Source organism: Ictalurus punctatus, unplaced genomic scaffold (assembly GCF_001660625.3).
Source record: "Ictalurus punctatus breed USDA103 unplaced genomic scaffold, Coco_2.0 Super-Scaffold_100058, whole genome shotgun sequence".
NCBI classification, from domain to species: domain Eukaryota; kingdom Metazoa; phylum Chordata; class Actinopteri; order Siluriformes; family Ictaluridae; genus Ictalurus; species Ictalurus punctatus.
Window position 1 is genome coordinate 1945922 of NW_026521089.1, and position 21069 is coordinate 1966990.

The 21069-nt window shown below is 39.3% G+C and overlaps 2 protein-coding genes and 1 long non-coding RNA gene across 3 annotated transcripts; all 3 read left to right on the forward strand.

Moving 5' to 3' along the window:
- The first annotated feature begins 8155 nt into the window (after window positions 1-8155).
- Window positions 8156-9301, forward strand: LOC128630644 (histone H2B-like). The gene has a single exon (XM_053679035.1). The coding sequence runs from the start codon at window positions 8177-8179 to the stop codon at window positions 8549-8551; it is 375 nt and encodes a 124-aa protein (XP_053535010.1). The 5' UTR covers window positions 8156-8176; the 3' UTR covers window positions 8552-9301.
- Window positions 9302-10120: 819 nt separating this feature from the next.
- LOC128630642 (histone H3) lies at window positions 10121-11126 on the forward strand. The gene has a single exon (XM_053679033.1). The coding sequence runs from the start codon at window positions 10601-10603 to the stop codon at window positions 11009-11011; it is 411 nt and encodes a 136-aa protein (XP_053535008.1). The 5' UTR covers window positions 10121-10600; the 3' UTR covers window positions 11012-11126.
- A 2110-nt stretch (window positions 11127-13236) lies between these two features.
- On the forward strand, window positions 13237-15235 carry LOC128630655 (uncharacterized). The gene is made up of 3 exons (XR_008394930.1): window positions 13237-13858; window positions 14026-14413; window positions 14653-15235. It is a non-coding gene; the product is annotated as an uncharacterized LOC128630655 (long non-coding RNA).
- The last annotated feature ends 5834 nt before the right edge of the window (window positions 15236-21069 follow it).

Below are 21069 nucleotides of genomic sequence, written 5' to 3' on the forward strand. Positions count from 1 at the left end.
CACCCCTAAGTGAAAATGTCCAAATTGGGCCCAATTAGCCATTTTCCCTCCCCGGTGTCATGTGACTTGTTAGTGTTACAAGGTCTCAGGTGTGAATGGGGAGCAGGTGTGTTAAATTTGGTGCCATTGCTCTCATACTCTCTCATACTGGTACATGGTATGGTACCTCATACAACATGGCACCTCATGGCAAAGAACTCTCTGAGGATCTGGAAAAAAATAATTGTTGCTCTACATAAAGATGGCCTAGGCTATAAGAAGATTGCTACTACGAGAAATAAGCTCATAGCAGCACTGATGAAATACACATACAGTACAAAAAAAACACACACACAAATAGAGAATGTGTTTAGCATTTTTTTTTTTTTTTTTACATCTGCACATAATTATTAGTTTAGCAGCTTTTTTAGAATAAAAAAAGGCATGTATAAGTCTTTATTGGTCACATGTACAGTAGAGTACAGTGAAATTGTTTTCTTCACATAATCCAACATGTCAGGAGGCTGGGGTCAGAGTGCAGGGTCATGATATGGCACCCCAGGAGCAGAGGGTTAAGGACCTTGCTCAGTGGGCAGCTTGACAGTGCTGGGGATTGAACCCCCAGCCTACTGATCAGTAAGCAAGAGCATTAACTGCTAAGCCACCACTGCCCCAGGGTATGGGGTGAGAGATGTGATCGAGAGAGAGAGAGAGATAGAGAGATCGATCAATCAGATCAATGTTTAGAGTGTTTTGCTCCGCTTAGAGAGACCGAACTAGCTACATTAAGAGAGAGAGTTAGTTTTCATAGCATTTACTACTTCTTACCCCACTGTTTTCTAACTACTACAAATATAGACTTCTGAACACCGCCAATAAAAGCTTAATAACAGAATACTGCAATTTTTGGGAAATTGCCGTTCCCGAGTTTGGCCACACGAGGGCAGTCATGTCCCATCCGGCACAACACACGACGCCGCCTAAAACAGAAGGTAGGTTGTAGGTATTGTACTACTACTACTGATTCTAGTAATGACGTCAATCAAAGTAATTAAATACGTAAAAAGGTGTTGTCTATATAGCTGACCTCATTTTCCTACACAGTGAGTTAAAGGCGCACAATAATCAGAATCCCAGTTCATAATTGTGTTTGATTGGCCAAGTAGAATAAAGTGTCCCATTCTTTTTGAGCTTATTGGACATTACACGTTGCTGTAATTATCTCATTGGCACTACTTAATTGCTCATAGTTTATTTGACGAATGCAACTGCTGTGACATATTTTGCCAATCTTAAACTCAGCTGTCATTCTGGAGGTGCAGTTTTGGTTGATGCATGACATTTAGGTTCAAACACAGTGCGTATGGGAAAAGAGAAGGCCAGTGATTAGACAGTGTGAAGGCTGACTTTGTATTCCTACTTGTGTGTGATGTTTGTTATGTTAGTTTCTCTTGCACAACTGTCGAAGTGCATATGCTTTCCTTGTGAGTGACACTTTTTAAGAATGAGATGAGTGTTTGAGACAATGTAGCTAATTTCGACCTTCGAGAGTCCATTATATCGTGCATTTGCGAGAGCTGATAAAGCAAGGCCTGATAGTTGTGTTTGCATTCCTTTCTGTGGTGCTTGTCAGTTAGTGAAGTACTTGTGTGGTAGAATGTGGACTGGCTTCAAAGTGAACACAGACATTAGTGCTGATCCGCTGAATGCTGGGCCTACTAATAAAGGCTTGTGCTGCTATGTGTGACCTGTAGTTGCAGTGGGCGTAGGACTGTAGTATATACGGGCCTCGAGTCCAAGGACGTGCTCAAAAGGAACGTCTTGTGTTTGAAACAGTAATGTCAATGTTGTACAAACACAGACAGCTTTTTCTAACCTCCTTATGCTGATGAGTGTTTGGCTGTATGCTTTACTATGTATGTTTTACTGTTTTGTATCTGTATGTGTGTATTTAGAGAGAGAGAGAGAGAATGGGGAAGAAGAAGACGTTAGCAGGTGAAAAGCAGTGCCTAGTGATTGTTTTCGAAAAAGAGAGCTATTGTGTGACCGTTGGTGTAAGGCCCGCCTCCTCGCCTGTTCTCAACTAGGTCCTGTCGAGTGTGGATAAATAGGTGTGCGCTGCGCGAGAACTTTTATTGAGTGACTTGACTTCGAGAGCAGCATCATGTCTGGCAGAGGAAAGGGTGGTAATTAATACTCTCTTTTTGCAAGTGGTACCCTCGTTCGTAATTTGAAACTAAAGACTCTAAAGACAACAACAACATCAACAACAAAAACACCTTTAACGAGGTGATAATTATCGCCACCCGGGGTTCGGTATGTCACCCCGTGTGGCCTCCTCGCCGTCGGCGGGGAGGCACTGGGTCAGACTACGTTACAGTGGAGAAGGAGAAGCGCCAGACAGGTCTGAAGTCGGAGTAAACCTTTTAAGTAGTCAATGGATATCGACTACAGATGTGTACTCTTTTATTGCAATGCCTAACAGAAAAGAGTATGAAATATGTTTTACCAAAGAACAGGCACTTCAAACATTTTCTCAAATTTTTAATAATAATACAGGAAGTGAATTCTGGAAAAACTGGGAGATGACTACATCAGCTTCCCAAGACGTAAAGAGCATTGTAGTAAAGTTTTGGACTGGGAGAATCGCTGATTCGGATGTAGAACAATACCTCTTAAGGTTTGGTGAGATACTGAACCCTGTTGACAAGCCGCTGGACCAGTTTGGGATATGGTATGGAGTCAGGAGATATAAAATAAAACTCAAGAAAAACCCCGACGGAAGTATATTGCAGATACCAAATTCCATTTCCATGGGACCATACAATGGAACGATTACATACCCCGGCCAAACAAAGCGATGTTTTATATGTAACGATTCCGACCATCAGGCAAAGGACTGTGAGAAAACAAAGTGCTGGAAATGCGGAAGCTTTGGCCACAAAGGAAAGAGTTGTAGAAATACACAAGTATGTAATTTATGTAATGAAACTGGGCATATATATTTTCAATGCCCAAATTCTTACAGCTATAAACTAAGAATGCCGAAAAATCAAAAAGACATTGACCAGAATGCAACACAAAACGCACATAACACAGAGACCAAAACAAACGATAAAGAGGATAACAACTGGGAAGAAAATAAACTACACACAAGTGAGGACGACTCGACATCTGGGAGTGACTCAAGCAGCACCGATACCAGCGACAGCGAAGACAGCGAGGACTCTGAGAGCAGCGACGAATCTCTGACCCCGGAAGGGAGACGGAAGACACCGGAAGTACCTGCTGGAAGCAGCGGAGCATCTCCGCCCAGTCTTTCGTCTGTGGAGAGACGGCAAGCATCGGAGTTTCCTGCGCTATCAGCTGTAGAAGTCGGCGAGACTCGGATCGGCTCAACCCCTGAAGGAGGTCTACAAGCCCCAGAGGAGCCTACGTGCTCAGAGGGAGAGACCGGAGCGACCCAGATCATTTCTACACCTGCAAGAAGCCTACAGGGCCGAGAGGAATCATCGCATCCAGCTGGTGAAAGTGGAACAACTTAGACAATCGCCGACAACACAGGTGACACTGCGGACACTCCCACGCTGGCGAAAGGTAAAAACACTTTAGACTATCCATATAAACGCCAAAGGCGAAAGAGGAATTCTCCTGGAAATGTTGACAATGCAAAAAAGGTTAAGGAATGACGTATATCGCCTACTTTTCTTCCCTTTTTTTATGACACAATGTCTTTGATTTTAACTTCAATTCCTATATCATTTAAAAAGAAATGTGATATATGTCTGCAGGAATTAAGGTTAAATGATGTGGATAATGTTGAGAAAATGTGGACTAATGGACATGCAATAATATCTATCGGAGAAGATCCTTCTCTTAATTTTTATGGTTTTTTCAAATTTAACTGTTGCCACATGTAATGTTAGAGGGATTCAGGCAAAAATGAATCAAGTTAAAAAGTTAAATATATTGAGTGGTGAACATGTTGATATTTTATGTATACAAGAGACCAGATTAAGCAGTTTTGCAGACGTACAGAACGCTCAAAGTCTATGGATCAAAGGTCCTTCAATCTTTTCAATAGGTGAAAGTAAAGCTGATGGTATTGCGACCTTATTTTATAACAATAAATTTAAAATAATTAAGAGCCGTGAAATAATTCCTGGTCGATTAATGTTTATAGATGTGTTTTATTGCACAAAAAAAATTAGAGTAATAAATGTATACACAGCACAGGATACTGTTGGTAAAATCCGGCTTTTTAAAAAGCTTAAAATGCTCCTGTGTGTCGGTTTCTATACCATTGTATGCGGTGATTTTAATACAATCACAGATGATAATGATAAAATTTCTTCCAAAATATGTAAAATTAGGAGAGAAGGTGGTGTCCTTAAATCTATAATGAATGAACAGCATTTCACCGACATATTTAGGACATTATATCCCAAGAAAGTGGACTTTACAAGGTTTGATAAAACATGTAAAACTAGGATTGACAGGATATATATTAATAATAATTTTGAGGCAAAATTTTATACAACAAAACTCTTGGTTGAGTCGGACCACTTGACAGTTATATGTGGCATTAGACTTAAAAATGAAGAAAGAAGAAACTATTGGAAATTAAACACACAAATCTTGAAAAGTCCTTTATTGATTATAGAATTAAAGGAAGAAATTAATAGGATTAAAACTTTAGATATCCTCACTACCAATTATTGTGATTTGTGGGAAGTTTTTAAGATCCAGATTAAAAAATTTCTTAAATACAAATGTCTATGTTTTAATAAAGAAAAAAATGAGAAGTACAATACAATTATGACACAATATATAAACCTAAAACTGAAAAATACAAGAGATGAAAGTGAGGAAAACAACTTAAAGGATTTGAAAAAAGAGATAGAAACTTTAAATAATGAGTTTTTACTGAACATTCAAGTCCGAGCAGGAATAATTTCTGATGAACTTCTAAATCAAACAAAAGCAATTTCACTATTTAACAAAAGGAAAGAAGCCCAATATATCGAAGCCATTAAAACAGATAAAGGAACTATAGTGGAAAATCCTAAAGACGTCAGAGATGCTGTTCGGATCCTTTGTTCAAACATGTACAACTCAATTGAAATTGATAATAAACTTCTAAAAACCTTTTTGAATGTAAAAAATAGTGTCGACCTGCCTTCCAAGAGCTTAGGTGAGGAAATAAAAGAGGTTGTTGATGCCATTAAACAATTAAATTTAAAAAAGTCTCCAGGGAAAGATGGTCTCCCGTCTGATTTTTATCATGCATGCGCCATAGATTTGGCTAAATTATTAACGCAAGCCTTTAATGATGGGATCGCTAGAGGTTACATGCATGACTCATTCTATGAAGGCGTTTTATCCTTGTTGTATAAAAAGGGTGAAATGTGTGATATCAACAACTGGAGACATCTCACCCTAATGAATGTCGATTATAAGATTTTTGCAAAGACCATTATGAACAGGATGAGTGACTATTTGGATGTAATAATAGCTAAACAACAAACATGTGCAATAAAGGGAAGATTTATGTGGGACAACTTGAACACATTAAGAGAACTAGTTTTTGATAAAAATGGTGACAGTTTTTACATTGTGGCTTTGGACCAAAGAAAAGCATTTGACTATATCTCAAGAGACTATTTGTGGGAGATTTTAAAACTGTATCAATTCCCTGAAAATTTCATAAACATGATTAAATGCCTTTATGTTAAATCGACGGTTGAAGTAAATGTTAACGGTTCTTTGACTGAACCATTTGAAGTTATGCGGGGTGTAAAGCAAGGGTGCCCTCTGAGTGCAGCCCTATATATTTTATCTATAAACCCACTTGTACAAAAAATCCAAGATGATCATAGACTTAAAGGTCTTCAAATAGGAAAGAACAGAGTCGTGATCTCTGCTTATGCTGATGACATAACTGTATTTGTGAAATCTAAACAAGAACTAGACATCATCTTTGAATATTTTAGCGAGTATGAGCAAGTCTCTGGAGCCTCCTTAAATAAAGCTAAAACGGAATGTGTCTGGATTGGAAATGAAAAAAACAAATTTCCCATAGATGTCCCAGAAGTTCAGCAATTAAAGGTTTTAGGTGTATATATCGATAACATTGGCTGTGTCGTCCATAACTGGTCAAAAAAAGAAGAAATAATACAAGATGAAATTGATAAATGGAAATCATGTAATCTAAGTTATAAAACTAGAATAAATATTATTAAAACTTTTCTATTATCAAAAATACTGTTTTTATCATGCATCTTACCTCCGACAGAAGTTTGGGTAAAAAGACTTCATAAAATATGCTGTAATTTCATATGGGATACGACTCGTGAGGTTACAAAACGTGAGCTCCTTTTTAAGAGAAGGGAACTGGGAGGCCTTGGGGCTGTCGATATATCCCTAAAAACTAAAATAGCAGTGTGCAAAATCATCGCGAGTGGTATTGCCAGGCAAACCGAATGGATAGGGAACATCTCTAACTGGAAATCTAAAAAAGGTCCATCGAGGAAAGGAATTCCGTATTATAAACTGATGTTTTCCGACTTCACTAACAAATTTAAAGATCTAAACATCGATTGGGTGAAAGACTCGAGCGAAGAAATATATCTTTTAATTGTTGATCGAGTTTATTGTAACCCTGTGGCTTTCAGGAATTTGGAGGAAGACCAAAACAAAGAATGTCTCCAAAATTTACAGAATAAAATCCTATCTGAACACCTGAGAGATACAACTTGGTTAGTCGCTGTAAGAAGGCTCCCAGTAAGAGCGGTTGTAAAATGGAGCTGTTTTGTAAAAACCAGTAAATGCCCGATGCCTAATTGTAATGAAGAGGAAACACTCGAACATTTCCTGTTAGAGTGTTATCGCGCTAAAGAAACATGGGCTAAATTAAAAATCATTGGTCTCAATATAGAAATAAATATGAACTCAATTTTCTATGGCATTTTTAAAGAAAATTGTAGCAAGACTCAGCATGACTTCATTTGGTTCATAATATGTTTGACTAAATCTAAACTCTGGAAAACAAGAGCCAGAATGACTATAAATCAAACGTTTATATCCAGTGATGTTGTATTCAAGGACATTCAAAAAGAGCTAAGAAGACTAAAAAGCAGCACATCTTGGTTTAAAGACTCTTCAGTGTGGGACTCTATTTGCGTGTAATTGTACTTTGACTATGTAAGTTTTTTCTCTCCCTTTCTTTCTGAATATGACTTGTGTAAGATTGTGAATTTTGTATAGTTTCAATAAAACTCATTAAAAAAAAAAAAAAAAAAAGAAAGGGTGGTAAAGGACTCGGCAAAGGAGGCGCTAAGCGTCACCGCAAGGTACTTCGCGATAACATCCAGGGGATCACCAAGCCGGCTATTCGCCGTCTGGCTCGGCGTGGTGGTGTAAAGCGTATTTCTGGTCTGATCTATGAAGAGACTCGCGGTGTGCTGAAGGTGTTCCTGGAGAACGTGATCCGCGACGCCGTCACCTACACCGAGCATGCCAAGAGAAAGACCGTGACCGCCATGGATGTGGTGTACGCTCTGAAACGCCAGGGGTGCACCCTGTACGGCTTCGGCGGTTAAACGCTCTAACACCGAACGACGCGAACACAACGGCTCTTTTAAGAGCCACCCACATGTCTAGAAAAAGAGCTGTTCCGTGGGGGGGGGAGGCTTTTTCTTTCATGAAGCATAAGGCATCAAACGCTGTAGAAGTAGCGTAAGTGGTAGATCTATTTGTATTTTTTGTAATAAACAACATATATGCAGTGTTCAATATTATAAACTATAAATCAATATAATATCAATATTATAAAACAATTTAAAAGATGATTTTAGTAGAAACCTACTTCTATATTTCTCTCTCTCATACACACGCACACATGCATATATAATATAAAACGATTTTTTCGCAAGCCAATTGTTTTTTCAAAGTGCACGTTGTACTGAAAGTACAAGGGCTGGAAGGGAAACAAAGCGTAGCAGAGGACGAGGAGGAGGTATGGAAGGAGGGAGGAAGCAGAGTGCAGTAGGAGGCGCCATGCAGGAGGAGGTATTGAATTTTGGCCAATCAAAAAAAGGTGTCTTGTCTGTTCGTCATTAACATGTGGGTCTGTAAATAGAGCGGGCGCGAAGCGGGCGCCAGTCATTTTCTGTTCGTTTACTCAAGAAGCAGCATCATGCCCGATCCAGCCAAGACCGCGCCCAAGAAGGGATCAAAGAAAGCCGTGACCAAGACGGCCGGCAAAGGAGGCAAGAAGCGCAGAAAGTCCAGGAAGGAGAGCTACGCCATCTACGTGTACAAGGTCTTGAAGCAGGTGCACCCTGACACCGGTATCTCATCCAAGGCCATGGGCATCATGAACTCCTTCGTGAATGATATTTTTGAGCGCATCGCCGGTGAGTCTTCTCGTCTGGCTCATTACAACAAGCGCTCCACTATCACCTCCAGGGAGATCCAGACCGCCGTGCGCCTGCTGCTTCCCGGCGAGCTGGCCAAGCACGCCGTGTCCGAGGGTACAAAAGCCGTCACCAAGTACACCAGCTCCAAGTAAAGCGCGTTACAGCCGTCTTCATCAACCCAACGGCTCTTTTAAGAGCCACCCACTTTTCATACAAAGAGTAATTTTCTCTCTTTCGTTTTGTCTCTCGCTGTGTGTGTGTGTGTGTGTGTGTGTGTGAGAAAGAGCGAGCGGGAGGGGGACTTCTGAAGCGCTGCACTCCCGCGGATGTTCAGGCTTTTTGGTAATTCTAGCAGTCTGCTAAATGCAGAGATGAGTAAATCTAAACAGGGTTGTAGCACGGTTTCGGGGGTTGTATAATCTGAACAATGCAAAATGGGACGTTAGCAGCACAAAGTTATTCGTATTAAGATTGTAGCAACAGGAAGTAGTTGAAAATGGTTTTCTACTAGCACATAATCATTCTACATCAGGGGTGCTCAAACTTTTTCCTGTGAAGGGCCAAAAATCAAACTTGATTGAGGGCTGTGGGACAAAAGTAAATGTTGCATTATACCAAACTGTATTATATTAAAATTAAAGTTGCCATGGTTCTCATTTATCATTTCATAATATTTACAAATAAATAAATTAATAGAAAACGTTAGTCTGTATCTGCTTCACTAATGCAGTTTTATTTTCAGAGTTCTATAGTTCAATGAAACTTATAGTTTAATTAAAACATAGAACCAATCCCATTTATAATACATGTTCAATACCTCATACAACTATTCAAGCTATAAGCAATACAGCCACGTGTCTGCAATATCAGTGACCTCTAATGAGACACATGAAGCTGGTCCTTATTTTTCAAAAGTATTTCCAAATTGGGATGCAGTGGACTTACTGTCAAAGTCAGGATATTATGGTGGTGAGAGTCAGTTACTTTGCATCTCAGTTTACACTTGTTTAAGTTCATCAGACTGAAAGTCTGTTCACAGTGGTAGGTACTGCCAAACAGAGACAGCATCACTTGTGCCTGTTTGCCCATCTGTACCTGTTTGCTGGGACACATTTGTAGAAGTCTGTCAAGGGAAGGGACCTGAACTTGTGTTTGAGTTCTGAATCACACTGAAGCTCAATTGGTTCCATCTGTAGATCATCACTAACTGTGTCCACACTGATGGTGAAGGGTTGGACAAACCACTCAAAGTCAGAAGCATTGTGTCTGAAGTCCTCAAAGCGACTGTCAAACTCCTGGAAAAGGTTGCTGAAAACAGCATCATACTCCGGTACCTCCTCTTTCACCATGCCTGCCTCTCTAAAACAGGGAAAATGGGCTAAATTTCTTGGATGTCGAGATGAGAGAGAGAGGAACAGTGTGAGACGGGGAGTGAAAGAAGAGAGAGGGAGGCAAATAGAATAAATAACTGACAAAACAAGGAAATTAAATCATGATAATTTAAGAGAACTTTGACACAAAATTTATCAGCTTGATTAACAAAAAAACCCAAAGCTGACACCACTGGATATAAATGCTAACTAAATATAAGTATTAATAATAACAATAACTGCACATAAAATTATGGTGAATATTATAATTGTGAATGTTACCTGCTGAGAGATGTCTTCTGAGCAGCAGTAGTTTTTGTTTGAAGGCTCTGACGTGATAAAAAAGGTGAGTGATAATCTGGTCTTTTCCCTGGAGCTGAACATTTAAAACATTGAGCAGCTCCGTGACGTCCACCAGGAAAGCCAGGTCAGAAAACCATTTCTTATCCATGGGACGATAATTTTGTAGTCATGATTTGATACCATATTTAAGTAATTACTATAAGAACAATAGCAGTTAGCGTGCTGGTTAAATGAAGTCTGAGGAGTGAAAATGGTTTGTGACGGCGTTGTGTGTGTTCCTAATGAACAAAGCATTTGTGTTACAGAGAGCGCCAATAGAATAGAATAGTGGCGGGCGACTTGTGTTTCGAACGGTGGCAGAGAAGACGGTCCAATAGTCAACAGGTGACGTAAAACGTTCTATCGAATAGCAGACGAGCGCGTTCGAGACGCCCAATCAGCGCAGGGCGGCGTTATGGCTTAAAAAGGCCGCGTTCGCGCGCGCAGTTTATTCTGTTTTTCTATCCGCGAAGTGCAGAGTTTGACGCTATGGCAAGAACCAAGCAGACCGCCCGTAAGTCCACTGGTGGCAAGGCGCCAAGAAAGCAGCTCGCCACTAAGGCCGCCCGCAAGAGCGCGCCGGCTACCGGCGGCGTGAAGAAGCCTCACCGTTACAGGCCCGGCACCGTGGCTCTGAGGGAGATCCGTCGTTATCAGAAGTCTACTGAGCTGCTCATCCGCAAGCTGCCCTTCCAGCGCCTGGTGAGAGAAATCGCTCAGGACTTCAAGACCGACTTGCGTTTCCAGAGCTCGGCCGTCATGGCCCTGCAGGAAGCGAGTGAGGCATATCTGGTCGGTCTGTTCGAGGACACCAACCTGTGCGCTATCCACGCCAAGAGAGTGACCATCATGCCCAAGGATATTCAGCTGGCCCGCCGTATTCGCGGAGAACGCGCTTAAACCACAACTCCGTCTAATATACACAAAGGCTCTTTTAAGAGCCACTTCATCGTCTCAGAAAACGGAAAATTTTCTTTCTTCGGCAGTCTCAGTATTAGAACGTGGTACAGAGATAAAATGACACTTTTATTTATATATATACGTATGTATCTGTGTGTGTGTGTATATATATATATATATATATATATATATATATATATATATATATATATATATATATATATATATATATATATATATATGTTTAAATGATGTACAAGGTTTTATATTAAATATAGTGCTATGAATATTAATGTTTGTTTATATAGATGAGCCGTTAATTGTGGTTATGTCCGAACAACACAATGCACAGTAACCGAATGGATAGGGAACATCTCTAACTGGAAATCTAAAAAAGGTCCATCGAGGAAAGGAATTCCGTATTATAAACTGATGTTTTCCGACTTCACTAACAAATTTAAAGATCTAAACATCGATTGGGTGAAAGACTCGAGCAAAGAAATATATCTTTTAATTGTTGATCGAGTTTATTGTAACCCTGTGGCTTTCAGAAATTTGGAGGAAGACCAAAACAAAGAATGTCTCCAAAACTTACAGAATAAAATCCTATCTGAACACCTGAGAGATACAACTTGGTTAGTCGCTGTAAGAAGGCTCCCAGTAAGAGCGGTTGTAAAATGGAGCTGTTTTGTAAAAACCAGTAAATGCCCGATGCCTAATTGTAATGAAGAGGAAACACTCGAACATTTCCTGTTAGAGTGTTATCGCGCTAAAGAAACATGGGTTAAATTAAAAATCATTGGTCTCAATATAGAAATAAATATGAACTCAATTTTCTATGGCATTTTTAAAGAAAATTGTAGCAAGACTCAGCATGACTTCATTTGGTTCATAATATGTTTGACTAAATCTAAACTCTGGAAAACAAGAGCCAAAATGACTATAAATCAAACGTTTATATCCAGTGATGTTGTATTCAAGGACATTCAAAAAGAGCTAAGAAGACTAAAAAGCAGCACATCTTGGTTTAAAGACTCTTCAGTGTGGGACAACATTTGCGTGTAATTGTACTTTAACTATGTAAGTTTTTTTTTTTCTCCCTTTCTTTCTGAATATGACTTGTGTAAGATTGTGAATTTTGCATAATTTCAATAAAACTCATTAAAAAAAAAAAAAAAAAAAAGTAAAATAGCCCAAACCTACCTTCAGTTTCAGGCGGCGTTGTGTGTTGCGCAAGATGGAGCTTGACTGCCCTCGTGTGGCCAAACTCGGGAACGGCGATTTTCTAGAAGCGGATTTCTGGGCAAGAACTGTTACATGATATTATTATTAATCTCTCTCTTCCCTTTTGACCCGTCCATGATAATTATTGTTGTTATTTAACAATTGTAGACATGAGCTCATGTTAAAATGAATAAATAGGGAATAAAATGGTAATAACCATATATATTCTCGAGCGAAATAGACGAGGCCACCTAGGGAACACATGAAGTTATGTAGGAGCAGTGATGAGAATGAAATGACTAGTAATATTAAGAAAGACATTAATAATGTTAATATTAGCAATTAATTTGTGTAATTTATTATTATAACTATACTGCTATGTACATGATATAATGTTAATATGTTAATATGTTTTAAATGTGTTTGTGTGCTGTCCTTATACCGTGTCTAGGTCAGTCTCCCCGGCGCGCGCACAGACATGTATAGTCAAATCGGAGCAGCGAGCCATAAGATCCGTTATGACGTCACGTTCAGAGTTCTGTAAGTTTCCTGATGGTATGCTTGACGGTTGTTCCGTTTATGACGCCGCAAATGTTGAGGTTTTTAAACGTTGTGGTATCTGAGCTGGCCTCTGTATTCATTTGAACGGAGTAGTATTTAATCATTGGTCTATCTAACCTTTTCATGTGGTTAGTTTCTTTGTTTGTTCATCTGTGTTTAAGAATGGACACTGAAATAATATATCCAGATATCTGTACAGCTGCTTTGTGACAATGTAAACTTTAAAAAAACCCGACATTTCCATGTCTAGAGAAGAGGGTGCGTTCTTTAAAAAATAAATCATAATGATGATGCTGTTAAACAGTTCAGAAGCTCCGTGTATTGAACTCGATACGTGAAAACTAGACAATGCACAGTAATAACACTGATGAGCTGCGTCAGTGTAAAATAGCCCAAACCTACCTTCTGTTTCAGGCGGCGTTGTGTTGGATGGAGCTTGACTGCCCTCGTGTGTCCAAACTCAGGAACGGCAGTTTCCTTGAAGGGGTATTCGGTTCCAAGTTTGTGGTAGTTAGCCAAGAAATATTACATGATTACTATTACTCTCTCTCCCCCTTTTTAAACCCGTTCATGATAATTATTGTATACATTACCTTTATTTTTGTAATGTTCTCCCCTATTTGTGGATATTCTCGAGTGAAATAGACGAGGCCATGTAGGGAACACATGAAGTTACCTAGGAGCAGAGTCTAAAATATCTTTTTGAGGGACCTCAAACTATTATCATTTGCTATACTATTGATCATTACGTTAAGTACATCTTATTCATATATGGAAAGTACTTAATGAAGATAATATACTTTAGATTTTTTTATGTAACCATTTAAGTATTTGTTGAAATGCTTTTGTTACTGATAAATACATGTACATTTAAATTGATTTTGTTCTGTCTGTGATTTTGTAGATCTGGATGTTCAGCTGGTCTCAGATCAAGCATCCTCCTCTGTACTGACTCCACTATCCCCAGCTTCATCCCATTCATCAGATTCCACAATTGTCCTGGAGTCCACAAGAAAGAGTAGGAACCCAACAGGGTTAATGGAGCAGAATGAAGCAAGACAGGTAAGCTTTGAATAAATGCATTTAAAATACTCAATTATGTAATTGTTTATTATTGATACTTATCTGTAGAAGTGTTTTGTAAATGTATTCTCGACATAAAGGAAAGGCATTAAAAATCCTCTTAAATTTCCATGAGCATGTCATAACGATGTAAGATGTTTTGGCAGAAAGTTGATTGTGTTCTGAGTGCCAATCCAAAGAGTGAGGAAATCTTCAAGGAGTATGAAAAGACCAAAACACTAACATGTCTGCAACCAGGACGTTCACCATCTGTTTACGTGTGGCATATGTTAGAGCTACATGGGTAAGAATTGGAGGTCACTTCCCTCCCTTTGTCATCACAACAGATTCATGTGACGCAGCTAAAGAATGCTATTCTGTGTTGCTATAAAAGGGGAATTTATCCTTTAACTTCTTGCAAAACATACACACTTGCAAAGTAAACTGATTTATTTTGAAAGGAGGATTCCATCCTCAAGTGTGAGGACCAGTTATGCACTGGGAATTGTGACACTTTTTCCATACCTCCAAGATCCTTTCTCCAAACATGGATATGTAAGTTCTTGTATTCTGTCTGAAAACCGAAACCAGTGTGTGTGTTTATATTTTTTTCCCTTTTATAGTTTTAAAGTTAAAATGATCTTGTTTTAGATGAGTGTTTATAGGTTGCTCAGCTTTGTATTTTCCACTTGTTTTTGTAATTTTATATAGTCATTGTGTGAACTTATTGTGTTGAGTAATTCATTCTTGAAGCCAAGCACGAGATGCCTCTGTTTGGGTCTTTTCTTAAACAGGAACACTACTATGATCCTTTAGGGTAATACTGGCTTCATTGCATGGAGGATCAAGACAGTTCAACATAACACCTGTGCTGGCTCCCGGTGTCATTCCAAGACTGTTCTTCAGTATGGTCCAAAAACCAGATGAGAATCTCTGTTAACCTGTCAACAGTGATTTGGTGAGGAGTGCAGGGAGGCGATATCTACAATACGATATTCCACTGATGAGAAGATGAGCGACTTTCCAGTATTGACAGAAGATGGTGGGTGAGGATGCATCATCTTCTGTCCTGGATTTGTTCACTTGTTTCCTTGCTGTATCTGGATTGGTAAGAAAATATTTAGCTTTGGAAGTAGTTTTGAAAAGGAAATGACCTTCTCTGTAGTTATTAAAGGAGTTCACTGGTACAGTAGAGAAAGGAGTTGTTCAGTGATCACCATAACAACAACAGGCCGGTCCAAACTGAGAAATTCAACGTTCTAATCTTTTATATCCCAAATGTATGCATAAATAACACAGCAGATCTTAATTTTTAGTATTTGACCTTTTATCCATTTATGTCCGTTATGTTTAAACCTGTATAAACCTTATTTAAAGATCGACCACGGTTTCTCCATGATGTTTGGTGACGAAGTGTCTCAGAAGTTCCTGGCAAAGTGGTCAACATTCTTCAAGCCAAAAATCATTGCAGACTGCAAGACTCTTAAGAATATGGGCGAGCTGCTGTCAGGAACTGAACCTGAATCTGAGGACTAAAATGGTCAGTATAAACTGTTTTGTATTTTAAAAATGTTCCAGTCTTTAAAAAAATAATTAAATAGAGATCATTTAATTATTTTGTGATGTCTTTAGGATGGGACAGCGATATGTCCTCAATCCTTTTGCAGCTGCATCTGCTCCCTCTAACCTCAAGAGGCCAGAAAAAAAATATCCAAGATCAGTTCAGTTCAAGCAACCAGCCATCTTGTGAGCTACCTTAAGGTATGCAAAAGTTAATATTTAAACATCAGATCTTAATTTTAGGAGCTCTTGAGGTGTAGGTTATTTTGGGATTCTGAGACCTGCATCTCATTTTGCTTACACCACCTGCAAACAAGATGTGACAGTGCTAGTGATAATGTAAAAAACATGCAAAGAGTTTTATTTTCATATTTATTTTATGTCCCTTTGCTGACCTTCAGGAAGGAGCCAGTGTGAATACCTTCATTGAGAGTGCTGACACAAGACAACCATTTCTCCTCTGCATCGGTGAGCGAAAAAAGGATATCCAAAAGTTCTACATTATTATCGACCAAAAGGCGATCCCATGTAAGGCGCACACGTCAGTGGCAGCTTTTGATGAACTGTTCAAAGCTCACTATGTCTTCAGTTTCTCATATGATGAAGCTCTTTGTGATTTCTACACATTTATCCAAACCACCATCTATAACATCGATGTCGGAAGAGCAAAGCAGAGCCCGCGTGTTAAAGAACTTCGAGCACGATTGCTGCAGCGAGATTAACTGCCTTGAAGATGTTCACATGTTTTGTATGTAAAGCACACCTCAGAACTTGTTTGGTTCTTCGTCAACATTTAAAATTTCAACATGGTTTATATCCTAGCAAAAAGTTACATTTAAAATGTGGAGAGCCAGGTCGCCTGTTATCATTTTGTACTTATAGTGGCTTCCGAAAACACCTCAGCAAGGTACATAGTCACACTATGGATCAGGAGATTGATACTAATCAGGATCTTTCCACTCAGGGAGAATATGAGGCGGAATGTTCAAATGATCGCCCAAGTTTACAAAGTCATTAATGATGGGTCGTGTTTCCAAAACCATGCACTGTTCTCACAGCAAAAGCACACTTTACAGATTCTACTCTATTACAACGATTTTGAAACTGCTAACCCTCTAGGTTCCAAGAGGGGGATCCACAAACTTGGTTGTATCTATTTTACTCAAAAAAAAAAATCTTCCACCCAAGTGTAACTCTGTACTGATTAATGTACATCTTGCAGCTTGATTCTACACGGAAGATCTTAAGACATATGGTTTTGATGTGATATTAAAGCCCCTTATTGATGACCTGAAAATCTAAGAAACCGAAGGCATACAGCTTCCTTGTTTTGAACAACCATTGTTTGGCTCAGTAATTCAAGTAACAGGAGATAATTTGGCTTTAAATGGCTTGCTGGGAATCTTACAGTGCAACTAATTTCTGTAGGCTTTGTTTAATTAGTAAGGAAGAAGTTCAATCTATATTTACTGAAGATCATCCTGGGTTAATTTTTCGTTCCAAAGAGGTTCATACTGAACATTGTAAGGCACTAAATGAAAATCCTGAACTGCGGTCAATATATGGTGTCAAAAAGTCATGTGTGCTCAATTCATTAGAGTATTTCCATTGTACTGATAACTATGCTGTTGACATCATGCATGATCTGCTAGAGGGTGTGGTACAGTATGAACTTAAACTGGTTTTTGAGTACCTTGTTAAACAGGATGCAGAGCTTTAATTATGGTTACACAAACCGTAAAAACAAACCAAGTGGGTTAAAAATTGATGATATGGGCAAACACCTGGGTTTGAATGCCATACAGTCATGGTGTCTTCTGCACAACACTCCACTGATATTTGGTGGTCATTGAAAGGAATAACAATCACTGGAACTTTCTCCTACTTTTGATACAGATTGTCAATATAGTGTTTTCCTACACCATAACTGATGGGATGATATGTTACTTAAAACATCTGATCTGTGATCACCATACTCTATTCAAAGAATTGATTCCTGACAAGACGTCGATTCCCAAGCACCACTTGATGATGCACTATCTGAGATGCATTTTAAAAAATGGCCCTCTTATCCATATGTGGTGAATGCGATTTGAAGCTAAGCACCATATTTTCAAAAGATGTGGCAAAAAATTTCAAGAATCTCATTAAATCATTAGTAAAGCAACATCAACGTCAATTGACATTTAACTATTAAAATTATTGTTTTAGAAGGTTTGAATTTGGTCCTACATCAAAAACCATCTGTAACTTGCAAGGTGGGGAAGAACTCAGTCAGACATTATATTTAGAAGCCTGTTTGAGTGTTACAAGTACAAAGTGGGTCAGACATTATGGTACTGAGTATCAGGTTGGTGTGTTCATATGCACTGGATGTACCTATGATCTCCCTGTGTTCAAAAAGATCTGTGAGATAATAATATATGAAGAGAGTGCTTTCATTATTTCCTGCAATGTAAAAATGATGTACTATGATGACCACTTCAATGCATACTGTATAGAAGATAACCAAATGGATGAGTTTTCTGTCATCTCTGTGAATGAACTGACACACTTTAGGCTATTTGACCAGCAGTGCTCTAATGAGAATAATCAAAGAGAGTACATAGTGCCCAATTGTTATATTTAGAAAGACTTGACCTGAGGGGTCAGTAATGTTAACGCCCTTGAAAAAAGAAAACTATTAAGACTGTGACCCAGGTGAAGGGCCTAGTATGAGTGGTGGTAAAAAGAAAGCAAAGACGGTGAGCTCGAGGCAATACAGCGAAAGTTATCTTTTGTTAGGATTTACTTTCACCAGTGATGAGAGGACCCCGACTCCATTATGCTTGGTGTGTGGCGAGAAGCTGTCCAATAGCGCCATGGTGCCAAGCAAGCTTAAACGCTATCTCCAAGTGAAACACCCGTCGCATCAAAACAAGCCTATGGACTATTTTGTTTGCCTGCGTGAAAACACAGAAACAGGCAACATTAATGAGAAAAACCACAAAGGTAAATTAGAAAGCCCTCAAAGCTAGTTGCTGAACTTGTAGCTAAATGCAAAAAGTCCCACACTGTGGCAGAGACGTTAATACTACCTGCCCGCAAAGACACTGTCAACGAGATGCTCGGCCGTGACGCGGTTAAAGACATATCTAAACTCCCGCTCTCAGATAACACAATCGCCAGACGTACTGATGACATGTCTACAGACATCGAAAGCCATGTTTTGGAAAAGATATGCATCAGTAGGAAATTTGTGTTGCAACTTGATGAGTCTACGGATATTCTCAGCTCTTGGCCAATGTGCGTTTTGTGGATGGAGATGCCATTAGAGAAAACTTCCTATTTTGTAAGGCACTGCCAGAAAAAACAACAGGAGAGGAAATTTTTTTGGGTCACATCAGAATATCTTGACCAGGGAGGACTTACATGGGAAAATTGCACAAGTGTTTGCACTGATGGAGCTGCAGCCATGGTTGGGCACACCTAAGGCTTCGTTAGCAGAGTGAAGGAAAGAAACCCAGATCTTATTGTTACACACTGTTTTCTGCACCGTGAGGCCTTCGTTGCAAAGACTTTACCAGCAGAATTAGTTCCTGTGGTGTATGATGTTGTGCACATAGGGAACTTTGTAAAGACACGACCTTTGAAAAGTCGTATATTTGCATCTTTGTGTGAGGAAATGTGAGCGAAGCATAAAGCCTTATTGCTCCATATGGCGGTCCGATGGTTGTAGCATGACAAGTTGCTGGCCCGTGTGTATGAGCTGCGGGAGGAACTTAAAGTGTTTCTGACAAATGAGAGGTCTGAATACTCAAATCTGTTTGCAAGTGATGAGTGGTGTGCAAAGCTGGCATACCTGGCAGATATATTTCATCATCTGAATGAACCGAACACACGGATGCAAGGCTGAAATGAGAACCTGCTTACAAGCATGGATAAAATAAATGGATTCCATTTAAAGGTGCACCTCTGGCAACAACATGTGCAAAGTGCCAACCTTGAGATGTTCCCACTCACAGAGGAACGGCACGATCACCCTGCTGCACTGTGCAAGGTAATAGGTAAACATCTGTAAACTCTTGAGGAGAAGTTGTCATTTTATTTCTCTTCAGCCTCCAGTGAATGCCTTGACTGCTGTTGGAAAGGACATGACCTTACAGGAGCAGGAGGAACTAACTGAACTGAAACAAGATCGTGGTTTAAAGCTAAGATTTGCTGAACTTCCTTTGGACAGTTTTTGGTTGACTGCTGCCAAGGAATTCCCCATTCCGGCCAACAAAGTTTTGACATTGACATTTGACATGGCTCAAAAAAGATTGAAAAACACTGCGTTACACTACACAATTTAAGAAGCTACACTTACTTCTGCTTCCATTGTAACACTTTTCAGTTTTGGAGCAACAACAACAAAAGTGTTGGAACAAAATAAATCTTATTTTCCATTCCAGGTTGCAGGTATTCGCGGGTGCAATGCAAAACTGTTCCACACACAAATAACTCTTTTGAATGGTTAAATTACTAAAATCAGAAAGCGCCACCAGCATATCTGACAAAGATGACTCATGAACCAATTCTTTAATCACTAGCTGAAAACGACGTATTGAATTTACACAAACGTCAAATAACAAATACAACATTCTACTTTCTCATGAATATGGTATAGTGCATTGCTTAATCAGCAGTTTTTCTTAGAAAGACAAGATATTTAAATTGAATGAATTTAATGAAACCACACATCAAGCTGTCTTTTCGAACAGAACATTAAATTTAGCATTAGCTCCCAGTTCCAGAAAGTTCTAGCCAGACATTCAGGGGGAAAGAATCAGAACAAAATGTAAAATAAAAAAAGTAGTGAAAGATGAAAGTGAAGGAATAAACGAGGGGTTTGTGTCTTAGTTGTTGAGTAATTAAAAACTAAAAAAAAAAGCTGTGAGATTCAGCGTTTGTCACAACGATGCCAAACGCTCTCCCGACTATTTCTTTGGGATTGTTCCCAAACTGAGAAATCAAGGTTCTTCAGTCATGCTTCCCCCACAATCAAGCTTTGGAGTTGACTCCATATTCACAACGACTATAGAGTCGACTCCAAAGCTTGATTCCTTTGAATCGACTTTATTCCCATTACCTGGTATCTACGAATTGACACCAGGTATTAGGAATCGCCCTGTTAATCATGATAATGATCCTATGTACTTAATATTGTGGGTTGTTCCCCTAACCTTTAATTCGAGATTTGTGCTGAATCGATTCTTGGAACAGACTCACTCAGCGTTGCAATCTATTTCAGAATATTAGCAAGGGTTTGAATCGTTATCATTTCCCTTGCTTCCATTTGTAGGAAGCTGCCTTAATCACGATGTACCCAGGCTACGCAGGCAGGACCGAGCTCCGGGACAACCTGGAGGCCGCTTCAGATGCGTCTCCATGATTGTGCCCGACCACGCCGTCATCGCAGAGGTGTGCTCGGGTGCCGTCATTCATTACATTATGTAATGAACGCAATAACGGATGTATTCTGGCGTGTTACAGAACTGTTTCACGTTGTCTTTTTTGCTGTAGGTGGACTTGTGAGCTGAGGGCTTCAAGTCCAGTGAGACTCTGGCGAAGAAGATGATTCAGCTGTATAAGCTGTGCAGCAAGCAGCTTTCCCGACAGGACCACTACGA